Here is a 12,480-nt window from a genome sequence, read left to right as displayed (position 1 = left end):
ATATTCACCTCTCAGAATTGATGTTGTTATTTCTCTGACAGTGACATGTATCCATGGTAATGGAGGATGCCAGCACACATGTGAAGACACAGAGCATGGGCCAATATGCAAGTGCCACCCCAGGTACACTCTGCAGGCCGACAAGAGATCCTGCCTAGGTAAGAGAACATCAAATTAAATATAGACTTCTTTGAACCATGCAATCAAATTCACTTTTACTGTATGCAGGAATGGATATATCACATTTTAGTCTTACAATTGTTGTGAAAAGAAACACGACCATCATTGACGATTATTGACACATACAACACAAACAAAAGCAAAATCCTTAATTGTCTTTCATTTCTGTTCCAGTCGCATGTGACGAGCTTTACGAACTCAAACTCTGTGAAAGCAAAAGTAAAGTTATTGTGAGCTTAAATTAGTATCTATCTATCTATCTAGCTATTATGATTATATTGTGATCTGAATAACAACAATAACCGATTAACCTTGCTGTATATATGTTGTATTTAAGCCCATTTGTTAATTCTTACACATTTTTTCACACACTTCTATTTTATGCCACTCACTGCCAAAGCAAGTGCCTAGTCTGGGATTTGTGTCCACTGACAATGGCAATAAATCTATTCTGATTCCGGTTCAAACTGAATATATCCCTACTTATATACATGAAAGTGTGTGTGTGTAATAATGCTTTTTCCATAACTATTTTGAGCACTTAACGTCTTCCTCGAGCGTCAGTGTGCGGGAGGTCCAGTCGTGTTTGTATCTGCGCTTGCCTCCTGGTCTGTCGCGTTATCTGATGCCAAATGAATACGTCCCACATGTATTTGAAAGCACCGATAACAAGTACTGCGCTGAGACTTTATCTTAACCACAGAGCGAGATGAGGCCACCACGGAGTCGGCGGACAACAACGCCACCGCTTTCACCGAGGTGGATAAACGGGTGAAACGAAGGCTCCTGATGGGTAATGCTCACAGTTTTAACATCTGCAGAATGAAATGATAGGTTGTGGTTCAATGCTAATACCTGAGTCGTGAGCTGTACCGGACCAACACATTCCTCAGCGTTTTGAGCAAACTGTGAAATGACCACTGGCTCACTCGCTCGTCCACCTCATTCTCGACTAAAATATGCATTTGTGACAGTGTGGTATATTTCACATTTTCCTTCTACATGGGCAGGGCCGCGTGTGAACCTTTCCCCACATCGTTAGTATTTATCAGTGACGTGATTCTGGGTCATTCTCCATGCAAATAAAACTGGTCAGTGGCACATGGACCAAACACGATAAAGCAGCATACATTATACTTTACTAGACGATACTTATACCACTAAAATGCAAACACTGTCATCCTTGTTGAAAAATGCAAAACCTACGCTGAATAAGCAGGATCAGAGACAGTGGTGGAAGACGTACAGATACAAAATGAATGATAATGAAAAATAAAACTAGCACATAAAAGTATTCCAGATACTATAAAGAGTACAAGTGACAGGGTTTCTCACAGAGTTAGAGTTAAAATGGTCAACAGTAGCAATTCCAATCCATTTCTTATTTTTTCTTGTGAATTTTATGTCCGGTATCTATTGTTTGATCTAAGATTTGTTTGACTTGAACTCACGACCTTTACGCATGACGTCACCATGAACGCTGCAAAAAAACAACAACCTTGAACCGTATTACAAGTACTATTTTTCAGTTCAGTTAAAAAAATGTAGTGGAATAGAAAGTACTGATCTAAAATGTTAAATACAGTACTTTCGCTGTTGTAATTTGTTACTTTCCACCACTGGTTATAGATAAGAATAGATAGTATTACGTATACGGTACCGTATTTTCTGGACTACAAGTCGCACCTTTTTTCATAGTTTTGGCCGGGGTGCGACTTACTTATACTTATATACTTATACTCCGGAGCAACTTATATGTGATATTATATGTTATTTTCACACTTGCAACCGCATTTCATACTCTAGTGCAACTTATATATGTGTTTTTCTTCTCTATTATGCATTTTTTAGTTGCTGCGACTTATACTTCGGTGCTACTTATAGTCTGGAAAATAGGGTAATATTTGGGTCGTAATGGGTTATTCACTGTCACTTCAGAGACTTGTGCGGTGAACAATGGGGGATGTGACTGCACCTGCAAAGACACGTCCACAGGGGTCCGCTGCAGTTGTCCCGTGGGATTCACCTTACAGCCGGATGGAAAAATATGCAAAGGTCAGAGAGGATGTCCCACTGTTGTTATTAATTGGCTTTAAGTACAAACGCCACAATAAACTGCACTGGTGTCGTGTGTTTCCCACAGATATTGACGAGTGTGAACTTAATAACGGCGGCTGCGATCATTTCTGTAGAAACACCATCGGCAGCTACGAGTGCAACTGTCGAAAGGGCTTCAAACTTCTCACAGACGAACGCTCCTGCCAAGGTAAACTCCCAGCATGCTCGCTTTCACAAATGTTAAGATGACCATGGATCACAATATTCTGTTTTAAATTGTGTGATTACTTTATTGTGTACAACAAAGTACCGGAATAAAATGTCTTTACTCTTCCGCCAGTGATGAAATTAAGAAATAGAATAAGCAACATAATACATTTTTGATGATGGGATACAGACCACATCACCAGAAAGTAGAATAAGTGATAATGATTATACTTATATTATAATAAAGGGCTAAACCATCCATTTGAACTTCAAGCAACATTATATTATGGTCTGTGAGGATGCTGAGCTCATAGTTGTGGGATTACCTGATGCTGCGTCGCTCTAAACTGTGTGTTCATGGGAAATCCCTCATGATGAAGGTTATGTCTAACTGCCCTGCTATTATGTCATCCACTCATTGACTACAGATATAGATGAGTGTTTCTTCGAGCGTACCTGCGATCACACGTGTGTGAACTCCCCTGGTGGTTTTCAGTGTCTGTGCAACAAAGGCTACACCATGTATGGACTGGCCCACTGTGGAGGTGAGACCCTATTGGGTGGAGGCAGCCACACAAAACAAGTTGAGCGTAACATTCATACAGAAGTGTGATGCCAAAGCATGTCATGATCAGACTTTATTAGAATTCTGTTTTTATTTTGTCTTTCAGACGTAAACGAGTGCAGTGTGAACAATGGTGGTTGTGAGCATATTTGTGAAAACACCATGGGTGGATTTGAGTGCTTTTGCCATCCTGGCTACAAACTGCACTGGAATAAAAAGGACTGCATTGGTAAGACAGGGCCGGAATCAACGCTAACCCTATAACTTCTTTTTCATGTGTATATGTAAAATTGAGAAAATGGGAAACAAAAACAGGAGATACTTTGAACTCTGCTGTCCTTTCTTCTTTTTATCTCTGGCATTTGTTGTTTGTGATTTAACTCATCTATCAGATGGCTGGTCCTATGTCCTCTAAGTTTTCTATTCACCTCGAAGTTATATTGTGGTTTTCATCTAGAGACTGAGAGTTTACCACCTGCCAAATCTTCCACTAAACCTACATTGAACTGCAGTAAACAGGAGGGAGGGGACCGCTGCTTCCTGACGTGTCAGTCACAAGTTCACATCATCAGTGGTGAGTCTTTTTAGTTTATTTTACAGCTATTTGGATGTTGTCTCTGTTGGCGCCAGAGTACCAATTTTTATTTTTGTATACAAATTTTATATAAATAGAATATTATCTAGCTTTGAATGAATACCTCAGTGAAAACCACTGTACAGACCAGTTCATTAATCATTAAGCATTACTTTATTGTGTTAAATGATGTCTTTTGAAGAGTAGTTAAACATTAGTCTATAGAGCGGTGCTTCGTGTCCCTACATGCTCCGTATTTGCTTTCCCTAACTTGACTTTTGTGGCTTTGACTTTGTATGTTTTAGGCACAGAGAATTCATACACAGTGACCTGTGGAGCGCCCGTGCCCTGCCCGACTGATGCTCAAAAGGACAACAATGGCCTGTACTGCTTAGGCAAGTACTACGTTCACTTCAATTCTCTATGAAACAGGACGCTTGGAAAGTTCCACAGTATGACATTAAACTTCTGTCGCCATGGTAACAAATGTAATAATATGTGTGAGAAATAAAAATGCCTGTATTTGTTTAAATTAAAAAAGATAGATAAGTTGAATGCCACACTGTGGAACATTTCAGTCAAAGCAGGCAGCGGACTCTTCCATACACAGAGCACCTGTTGAAGTGAATATTTTCACAGATTAAAACATAGGCAGCTAAACCAAGTTGTATCTGATGTCTGAGAACTCTTATGTTTGCAGATCAAGAAATGTCCAGCGTTCCTCGCATACGGACCACAGCCACCTTCAGGTCTGGCACCGCAAAGTGTAACTTAAAACGGAGCCAGGAAAAACTCAAAGAGGGGTTAAACTCTGCACAGACAGGTACAAGAGTTACAATCTATTCATGCATGTAGTTCTGTACTTTGGAGTTAGCTTTGCAAAGAAAACGCAAAATACAAATACAAACAATAAAGCTTGCTTCGAAGAAATCCAAAAACCATAAGGTAACGTGAAAGAAATGAGTGGAAAAGTGGTGCGGTTTGAAAGGTCTTGAATGTCTCAGTGTCGCGTTTTGTTTGGCGTTGACAGGGGAGGATGTAATCAACCCAAGCATGGGTCTGAGTTGTGTCTGACCCAACCATCAATCACACAGGTTTCTTATTGTGCAATAACCTTTTTCTAAAGGTGTTTGACGGGCCTTTTGATTTATAATGGGGACGGTATAACCCAAATGTTTTTTCATTTTCTGGTTCTTCTTTGTGTGATACGACTTGCAAAACAACAGTTTTTAAATGTGAGAAAACATCAAATAAAATTATAAAATGATTTTAATTTGATAAAATTCCTTTGTATCGATCATTGTCTCATTTCCACAGACAGCCGGTTCCCCTTCACTGAGAATGTCCAGTTCAGTTTTGTGAGCCTCCGGTGCACGTCGTCTGGTCGACGCACCCGCAGTCACCACGGCAGAAAGACCGGCGAGGAGGACGGCTCCTCCATCACCGCCGAGTTTGTGCTGGATGTGAACCCAGAGGAGGTAACAGGTTGGTCTCTGCACCTCCCTTCTGCCCACTGCCTGCAACCCTTTTCCTGCTTCACCTGATCTATGGCTGCTGTCTTTACCACTCATATTACATTAAATCATTGAAGTATCTCCTGTTTCGGTTGAGGTATTGGTGCTGGATTCTGGGTTTTTAAGTTGGCTGCTGTGCATGATTTTACCAACAGAATGTGCACGTCATTGTACTTTGGAAACGTTTAGCTGGAGACATTTGTGGTATGGAGTGCTTTTCTCAGCAGAGACTTGTGACATGAATTGCGTGCGCCGGCGCTCAGAGAAGAGGCTCAAAAAGACCATCCGGACCTTGAGAAAATCCATAAACCGGGAGCAATTCCACCTCCACTTTGCTGGATCCGACTACGAGCTGGGAAGGAGCTTGGTCCAGGCTGCGGAGCTCCCAGGGCACTGCGTCGCCGGTCAGGTGCTTGTGAACAGGAAATGTGGTAAGTTTGGATTACATTTACTACGCCAACACTCACTAAGTCATCACCCACACAGCAATAGCTTCTCCTGACACTCTTAGTGGAGACTTAAGTGATTGAACGTACTTGCTAGTGAGATATATTCAGACAAGTGGGTTTAATGATTGGATTTAGTGCAGGTGTTGGCCAGATGAGTGCCATATTTGGTTTGCAGACATGGTGTAATGAGCCAGCCGTGGTGAGTAGAACAGAAAGCCTGTTGTTGTCCCAAAGAGCTGTGAGATGGCCCAACATCTCTCTGGGACAGGGAGTGTAATATGAGGGCTCCTGGCAACTTTTCTGGCTCGAGCGTTGGCTTTTATATACAAGCTTCATTGGCTTAAACGTTAGTTTGTGGGACCGCACACTATCTGAGCTGGAGGCTGTCCTGTGTTTTCTCTGGCTGGTGTTAAAGCGCCCCCACCACTGGGCCTCTCAGTAAGTTGCTGCCTACTTATACCACTTAATATCACTCAAAGAAATGTGCTTTTTTGTGTCTATTCTGCTAATATAGCATGAAGTTTAAACGATTATTCTGTGCGTTCTGCTCCTCTTTAGTCCGTTTTGACAGGATTCAGTTGTTTAACAGTAGCTCACAAACCTAAACATTTCATAGTTTTAAAGCAATATACTTTTCATTCAAAGTTGTTCCTGGCCTCCCTTGTTTGGCCTCCTCATTAAACCTAGCAATTTTTTCTTCGATCATTGACTATAGTGGGACTTAAGTTGTCTTGATTTCTTAACTCCCCTGCTATGCTTTCAGGTCAACATTAAGCAGTCTATTGGCCATGGCAGGGGTGTAGACATGTAATTTGGGAGAGGAGGGGAAGCTGAAAAGCATTCTTAACCTCCAGCTCTTTAAAGGGGCTATATTTTTCCCTCCTCCCCCAGTTCTCGCTATGGCTTAGCTCAGAGAGCAGTTTAGTCCTTTTCAATTTGCCCCGTCCATTGAAAAACCCCATCTGGGACTTGTTCTCAGTGCCAAAGATGGAGTGTAATCCATGAGCCGGTGTTGTCAAAATAAAAAATAGGTTTATGTATAAATAATGAAATTTTTTCCAGAATTAAATCTTAAACCCCCTTTTCCTTGTATGTATTTTGTGCTCATGTATTCTCCCATACATTTACGGTTTTGTTTTTACACTCAACGCTCAAGTCTACTTAACTCCCGTTCCCAACCTGTTTCCGTGTTTGTTTTAACGTTGAAGATGTTTAGGAAGTGCTGTTGATTCACGCTGGCAGTTTGAGTGCAGTGTGTCCCCCCGCCCCCAGCTGGGACTGCTTTGCATGACCCCCAGCCACTAAACTGCTAAAGAGAATTGACTTCAGCCACACCATGGGAATCAATTAGCATCAGCTGTTTGGGCCTCGGCTTGATGGGCGCAAGCAGTGATTGGGCCGAGCAGAATGGGGGACTGAGAAACCTGACCCCTTTTATTGGGTTCAGCTCCTAACCACTGTGATACCGTAGTGTTTTCCTATGTCATCAAGCAGGCAAAGACTGGGGACTTGAATAGAGGTGAAAGGTCTTTTAAACCTCTTTGGGGCCATCAATTTGAGGACTCTAAAGAGCGTTTTTTTGCATTTGAAAGGCTTCCAGGTTTTTTTCTTTCACTTTCTCTTCTCTCACTGCTTCCCTCTGTCAAATAAAAGCTGTTAGGGGACAATGCACTGATGGCTCTTCATGGGCTTTCAGGGTAAACAATGGGCTTCCAAAAATGAACTGCTCCAGAGAGAATTACATTTTCTTACTCCTCAAGAAAATCTAACAACTTGCTGAGTGATGTATAATGGATATGGTTTAGAGCTTTTTGTTCTTTGGGAAAGCTTTGGGAAAGCTTGAATAACAATAATGGTTTAAATACAGCCAGGCAATAGCCCAATGCTAAGCTCAAACTTTATTGATTTGCTTTTGTTTGCGATCAGGTTCAATTTTAAGTCAAGTTCCTATTAGGGCTGGAGTCCTTTAGTCGTTTAGTGAATCAGTCAGTGGTGTTTTTGTTGACCACATTTTTTATTAGTTGACTCATTACTTTATTGTGTGCTACAGCTGAAAGGAGAATGCGTGGAGTGAGTTCGCTGGGGTTTAGGGCGTGAGTTTTCGCCTATGAAGATGCTGTTTACGTACCGCTGTTGTTTACCTCTCTGTAAACATATGCGCGAGATCCTTAAATCCTTGAAAATGTGAGAACTTTCGCCAGTGCCACATGACGCCCTCTTTTAGCGTATCAATTTATTCGCAAAGCATGTCTTAAATCAACCAACAATTCCTCTAGTCGACTACAGCCCTGGTTCCTCACTCCCCAGAAGACCCAGACAGACACAAAGTTAATGCCTGAAATATAATTACAGAGCAAAGAGGTGCTTAGGCTTCTGTAATCAGATGCTGTGCTCTATTAGATGAGAGGGAGAACTTGCTTTGATTTGGCATAGTGTTTTGAAAAAGGTGTGTATGGCCGAGACGTTAAAGTTGCACCCTGATCCTATTTCAAGTGTCCACAAAAGACAGCTGTCCTTCTATTTTTGATGACTTTAAGTTATGATAGCCTTACTTTTACACTGAATTGTATTTGAATGTTATTACTAGGTCATATCACTATTTAGGTTAGCCTGGTTAGGTCCAGTTCAATATGCCTGGCCTGGTCTTACTCACAGTATATTCTCTGACTTGTCCTGACATTTGCCTTTTCTGGTTATGGTTCTATGTTGTTTATTTCATTTAGATTGTTTACATTTGAGTTCCCAAGGATTATTAAGGACTATCTTTTGCCTCTGGGGATCTGTAATTTTCAGTGGTCATTGTCGTTATAATTATCATTGCAGTATGAAGCTAAACTAAATGTGTATTTTTTTATTTTCACTGTAAAAATGAGTGGCGTTGAATGGTAGCTTTGAGTAGCTTTGATGTTTTAATGATCAGGTTTTTTTTTTTTTTTTTTTTTTTTTTTACTGAATCATCCGTTTCAAGTGTGTGGTGTGATTGCATCTGAGAGGCGGCTGGTGAAGTCTGGCTTCCTTCACTTTAATGGCCCTGTCATGTTTATAGTGTAAATCTACATTGTGGTTCGGACTGTTTGATTATACAGAGCTGCATTTTATGACTCACGTCTATGGCTCACATGTTTTTGTAGTCATTTCCTCATCGTCTGTGCGAAGTGGCAATGACAGCGGTTATAAATTAAACATTTACTCAGATTTAGATGAATGTATTATTTTTAATTGTAAAAGTGTCATCACCACACAACAACTATAACATCTGAAATTCATGTTAGAAAACCGCCCATAAAACACAAATCTGTTTTGACTTTATTTATTTATTTATCTATTTTTTTTATTCTGGTGGTTTGGTCAAAAACAAAAGGCGCTCAACATTCAAGCACAAAACAAAATTAGAGATACATTGACTTTACTTCATACCTGTAATAATAAACATTACAACTAAAACATCTGTTGTTCCTCTCCTGTAAATTAGTGAGCTGCAGTGTTGGGACGTACTATGATCTGAACCTGGGGAGGTGCATGCTGTGCCCAGCGGGGACCTATCAGGACGAAGAAGGACAAATGTCTTGTGACGTTTGCCCTGCTCCGGATGGACGAGAAATCTCCAAAGTTGTGGGCGCTCGAAACCTTTCAGAATGTGGAGGTAAGACACAATTTACGTTGAATTGCTGTATTATGTGAAATGAGGTACTGTAGTATGCTGAGTCAATAGAATAGCAACTACACCTTCCCTGAAAAAGATCCATTCATGTTCTGCTGTTTATCCAAAGCTGCAATCTTTGTAAATGATGCAGATGTGAATTCAAAAGATGAATGCCATTGGGTGTCTTGAATAAAATTGAAAGGATTGTTTTGGTTTTACCGTTTGGCTCTGTAACTTTTAGAAAATTCAGATCTTATCATCTTAGACAAAACAAAAAAGGCCATCTGCAGACTCCCAACGTGCAGCTTAGATAAGTCACAAGACATAAGACGCTTTCCATTGACTTAATTTCAACTTGTGTACCATGCTCTCTTATCATGGGAAAAAACATATTTTGTGTAATCAATGAAAAATACTTCAAATATGTGAATCCCGGTTGTTGAGATAAGATGTTGATGAAAAACTAAACAGTGTTTTCCGTAGTTTGTTTGGTGAATGACTCATGCGTTCATGTTCAGGTCAGTGTCCTCCGGGCCAATACTCTCTGGATGGCTTTATTCCCTGCCTGCCGTGTCCACTGGGAACATACCAGCCTGACGTGGGCCGCACCACCTGCTTCCCCTGTGGCGGAAACCTTGTCACCAAACACAGTGGAGCTGTCACCTTCCAGGAGTGTGAGACTAAAGGTAAAACATAAGTGTTTTAGATTTTCACTGACATTATAATCAGGCTTTACAAATGACTGCCACTTTAAATGATAACAATGAGCCATTTGTTGTTGATGGCTAGTTTTCTTCAAAAACAACAAAATCAATGCTTTTCTTTTTTAGTTTGTCGACAATGGGCATTTCTCAATTGTCTCTGGAACTCTACTGCCCCCTAGAGTTAATGGATTATTTGTACAACTACTGTGTGTCATAAGTTCAGCAGTAAGGTCCTCTCCGCTGTTCTATAAGGTGAGGACAGTTGGGGGCTATAGATGTTCCAAGCACAGATCAATGAAAAGTGTTTCACCATAAAGGGCATTGTGTTAAATCCAAAATAAACAATGGCAATATTACTACAAAATTGACTGAAACGTTTTCATTGTTTGTGTCCTGTGTAGTCCAGTGCTCTCCAGGCCATTATTACAACACCAGCACACACCGCTGCATTCGCTGTCCCGTGGGAACCTATCAAGGGGAGTTTGGACAGAACTACTGCGTTGCCTGCCCTGGAAATACAACAACTGACTTTGATGGCTCCACAAACATCATGCAATGCAAAAGTACGTCTGCACAATAAATCACTCAAGAATAAGATACTGCACTGTGAATGCACTCAAGTTAAATTATTTATTTTACAGACCGACAATGTGGTGGAGAATTAGGGGATTTTTCTGGTTTTATTGAGTCCCCAAACTACCCAGGAAACTACCCTGCAAACGTTGAATGCACTTGGACCATCAACCCTCCGCCCAAACGCAGAATCCTTATTGTGGTGCCAGAAATCTATTTACCCATTGAAGATGAGTGTGGAGACTACCTGGTCATGAGGAAAAGCTGTAGGTATTAAGTCTTATTGAATGAGATTACAACAGCAGTGCATTTTTTGACCACTACCTTCCCCTCAGCCCTTTCCAACTCTGTGACCACCTATGAGACCTGTCAGACATATGAACGGCCCATAGCTTTTACCTCTCGCTCCAAAAGGCTTTGGATACAGTTTAGATCCAATGAGGGCAACAGTGGGAAAGGCTTCCAGGTTCCATATGTGACTTATGATGGTAAGAAAGGGCTGTATAATCAACATCAGTAAAAGTGATGATGATGCTTGATTCAAATTAATAATATTGATTATGTTTATAGAGGACTATCAAGAATTGATAGAAGATATCGTCAGAGATGGAAGACTCTACGCCTCTGAAAATCACCAGGAAATACTTAAAGTATGTTACTCACACACTTTAACATCAATGCATAAAAAATTAAAAAAGAGATAGCTTGAAATGACTAGTAGTCGTTGGGGAAAGCATGGAAAGAAATAGTGACAGCTCATGAGGCTGCAAAACCTACCATCTTCTGGGCTGAAGTGGAATTACACTAAAGTGCCATCTTTTTCCTACAGGACAAGAAACTCATGAGGGCTCTGTTTGATGTGCTGGCTCATCCACAAAACTTTTTCAACTACACAGCACAAGAATCAAGAGAAATGTTCCCAAAATCCTTCATCCGCTTCCTGCGCTCTAAAGTCCTAAGATTCCTTCGTCCATAAGGGGCAGTTATTTTTCTCCAGTGACCTTACTAATTCCTCTGTAGACGTGACCAAACCGGTCTGGACTGCACACTTGTTAAACTGGTCACTAAAACAGTAACTTTAAGAGGAAGACAATGGACAATGACTGAATGCTCTTCTTCAATGTTGTGGTCCAAACTATGTGGAATGCTGCCTGTGTCTCGCCTGCTTTGCCATTTATACATGTCTCATAAGTTAGATATTATGAGCTTTAGCAATGGATGCAAAATCATTGTAGCAAATGAGATGCTAATTTTAATGGTACTGTATATAGGGTGTATCTAGTTTTAACATAAGCTACAGGCTCCCAGTGAGGTAAAGGAAACGCATCACAAAAGAAAATGATTACTGCCCAAATGTTTTTGGGAACATCAACCGTACTAATAGAGTAGGGTTACCACAGAAGCAATTACTTTTGATAAAATATTTGTACATGATGTAAAAAATAGGCAAATTTTGTAGTGCAAAATATTACAACACATAGTCTCGGGATTCAAAACAGAATAAATATAAACCTAGTCTTGTATTGTGACTGTAACCAAAGACAACCTCCCCATACACTTAAGAGTTGTAACTTCTTAGATAATGTGTATATTTTTACTGTTTTGTACATCTGTTACATTGTAAATAAACATAGAAAACATTTAGAAACCGATTTTGAACCACCTATGACTTACTGTATTTTGATTATGAAAAAGGTGTGTGTGTGTGTGTTTTAATTTGTGTATTTTTGACTTTGAAGGACAGAGTATAGAGTTTAAATATGTAACATTGTTTATTTCATTACAGCTTTGTCACGTTATTGTTTATATTTTATTATGGATTTATTGATCATTAGTTATCCATTTCTGGACCCAGAAATGGATAACTAAATCACATCAGTTTGCTGTTCATATATAATTTTAATAGTCGTATAAATCTAATAATAATCATATTTTGAAGGTCTAATTACCCTAGTGTTAGATCCACACATGACGCATGCATGACAAGCGCGAGCCCAGCACACCGGAAATGAC

At 40.2% G+C, this 12,480-nt stretch overlaps 2 protein-coding genes across 9 annotated transcripts in view; one reads left to right on the top strand and one right to left on the bottom strand.

The window, feature by feature from the left end:
- scube2 (signal peptide, CUB domain, EGF-like 2) overlaps nt 1–12,117 on the top strand; it is a 13,851-nt gene extending 1,734 nt beyond the window's left edge. For 4 of the 8 annotated variants that reach the window (XM_072464574.1, XM_072464573.1, XM_072464572.1 and 1 more), the window contains exons 6-19: nt 42–158; nt 884–973; nt 2,119–2,235; nt 2,324–2,446; nt 2,874–2,990; nt 3,117–3,239; nt 5,323–5,529; nt 9,020–9,190; nt 9,709–9,876; nt 10,296–10,457; nt 10,536–10,733; nt 10,803–10,955; nt 11,038–11,117; nt 11,297–12,117. In XM_072464574.1, coding sequence (XP_072320675.1) covers nt 42–158; nt 884–973; nt 2,119–2,235; nt 2,324–2,446; nt 2,874–2,990; nt 3,117–3,239; nt 5,323–5,529; nt 9,020–9,190; nt 9,709–9,876; nt 10,296–10,457; nt 10,536–10,733; nt 10,803–10,955; nt 11,038–11,117; nt 11,297–11,443 — 1,973 coding nt within the window. In that variant the 3' untranslated portion in view covers nt 11,444–12,117. Of the gene's footprint in view, nt 1–41; nt 159–883; nt 974–2,118; nt 2,236–2,323; nt 2,447–2,873; nt 2,991–3,116; nt 3,240–3,467; nt 3,585–3,889; nt 3,984–4,223; nt 4,236–4,284; nt 4,408–4,901; nt 5,070–5,322; nt 5,530–9,019; nt 9,191–9,708; nt 9,877–10,295; nt 10,458–10,535; nt 10,734–10,802; nt 10,956–11,037; nt 11,118–11,296 lie in introns of all 8 variants that reach the window. The other 4 variants (XM_072464577.1, XM_072464575.1, XM_072464576.1 and 1 more) reach the window with 3 other exon arrangements.
- rras2 (RAS related 2) overlaps nt 1–12,480 on the bottom strand; it is a 316,645-nt gene that overhangs the window by 20,306 nt on the left and 283,859 nt on the right. The gene's annotated exons all lie outside the window — the stretch shown is intronic.

This window comes from Eucyclogobius newberryi, unplaced genomic scaffold, assembly GCF_026437365.1.
Source record: "Eucyclogobius newberryi isolate DKJ021-1_F unplaced genomic scaffold, fEucNew1.0.hap1 SCAF_5, whole genome shotgun sequence".
NCBI classification, from domain to species: domain Eukaryota; kingdom Metazoa; phylum Chordata; class Actinopteri; order Gobiiformes; family Gobiidae; genus Eucyclogobius; species Eucyclogobius newberryi.
This window is presented reverse-complemented; position numbering and strand designations above follow the sequence as displayed.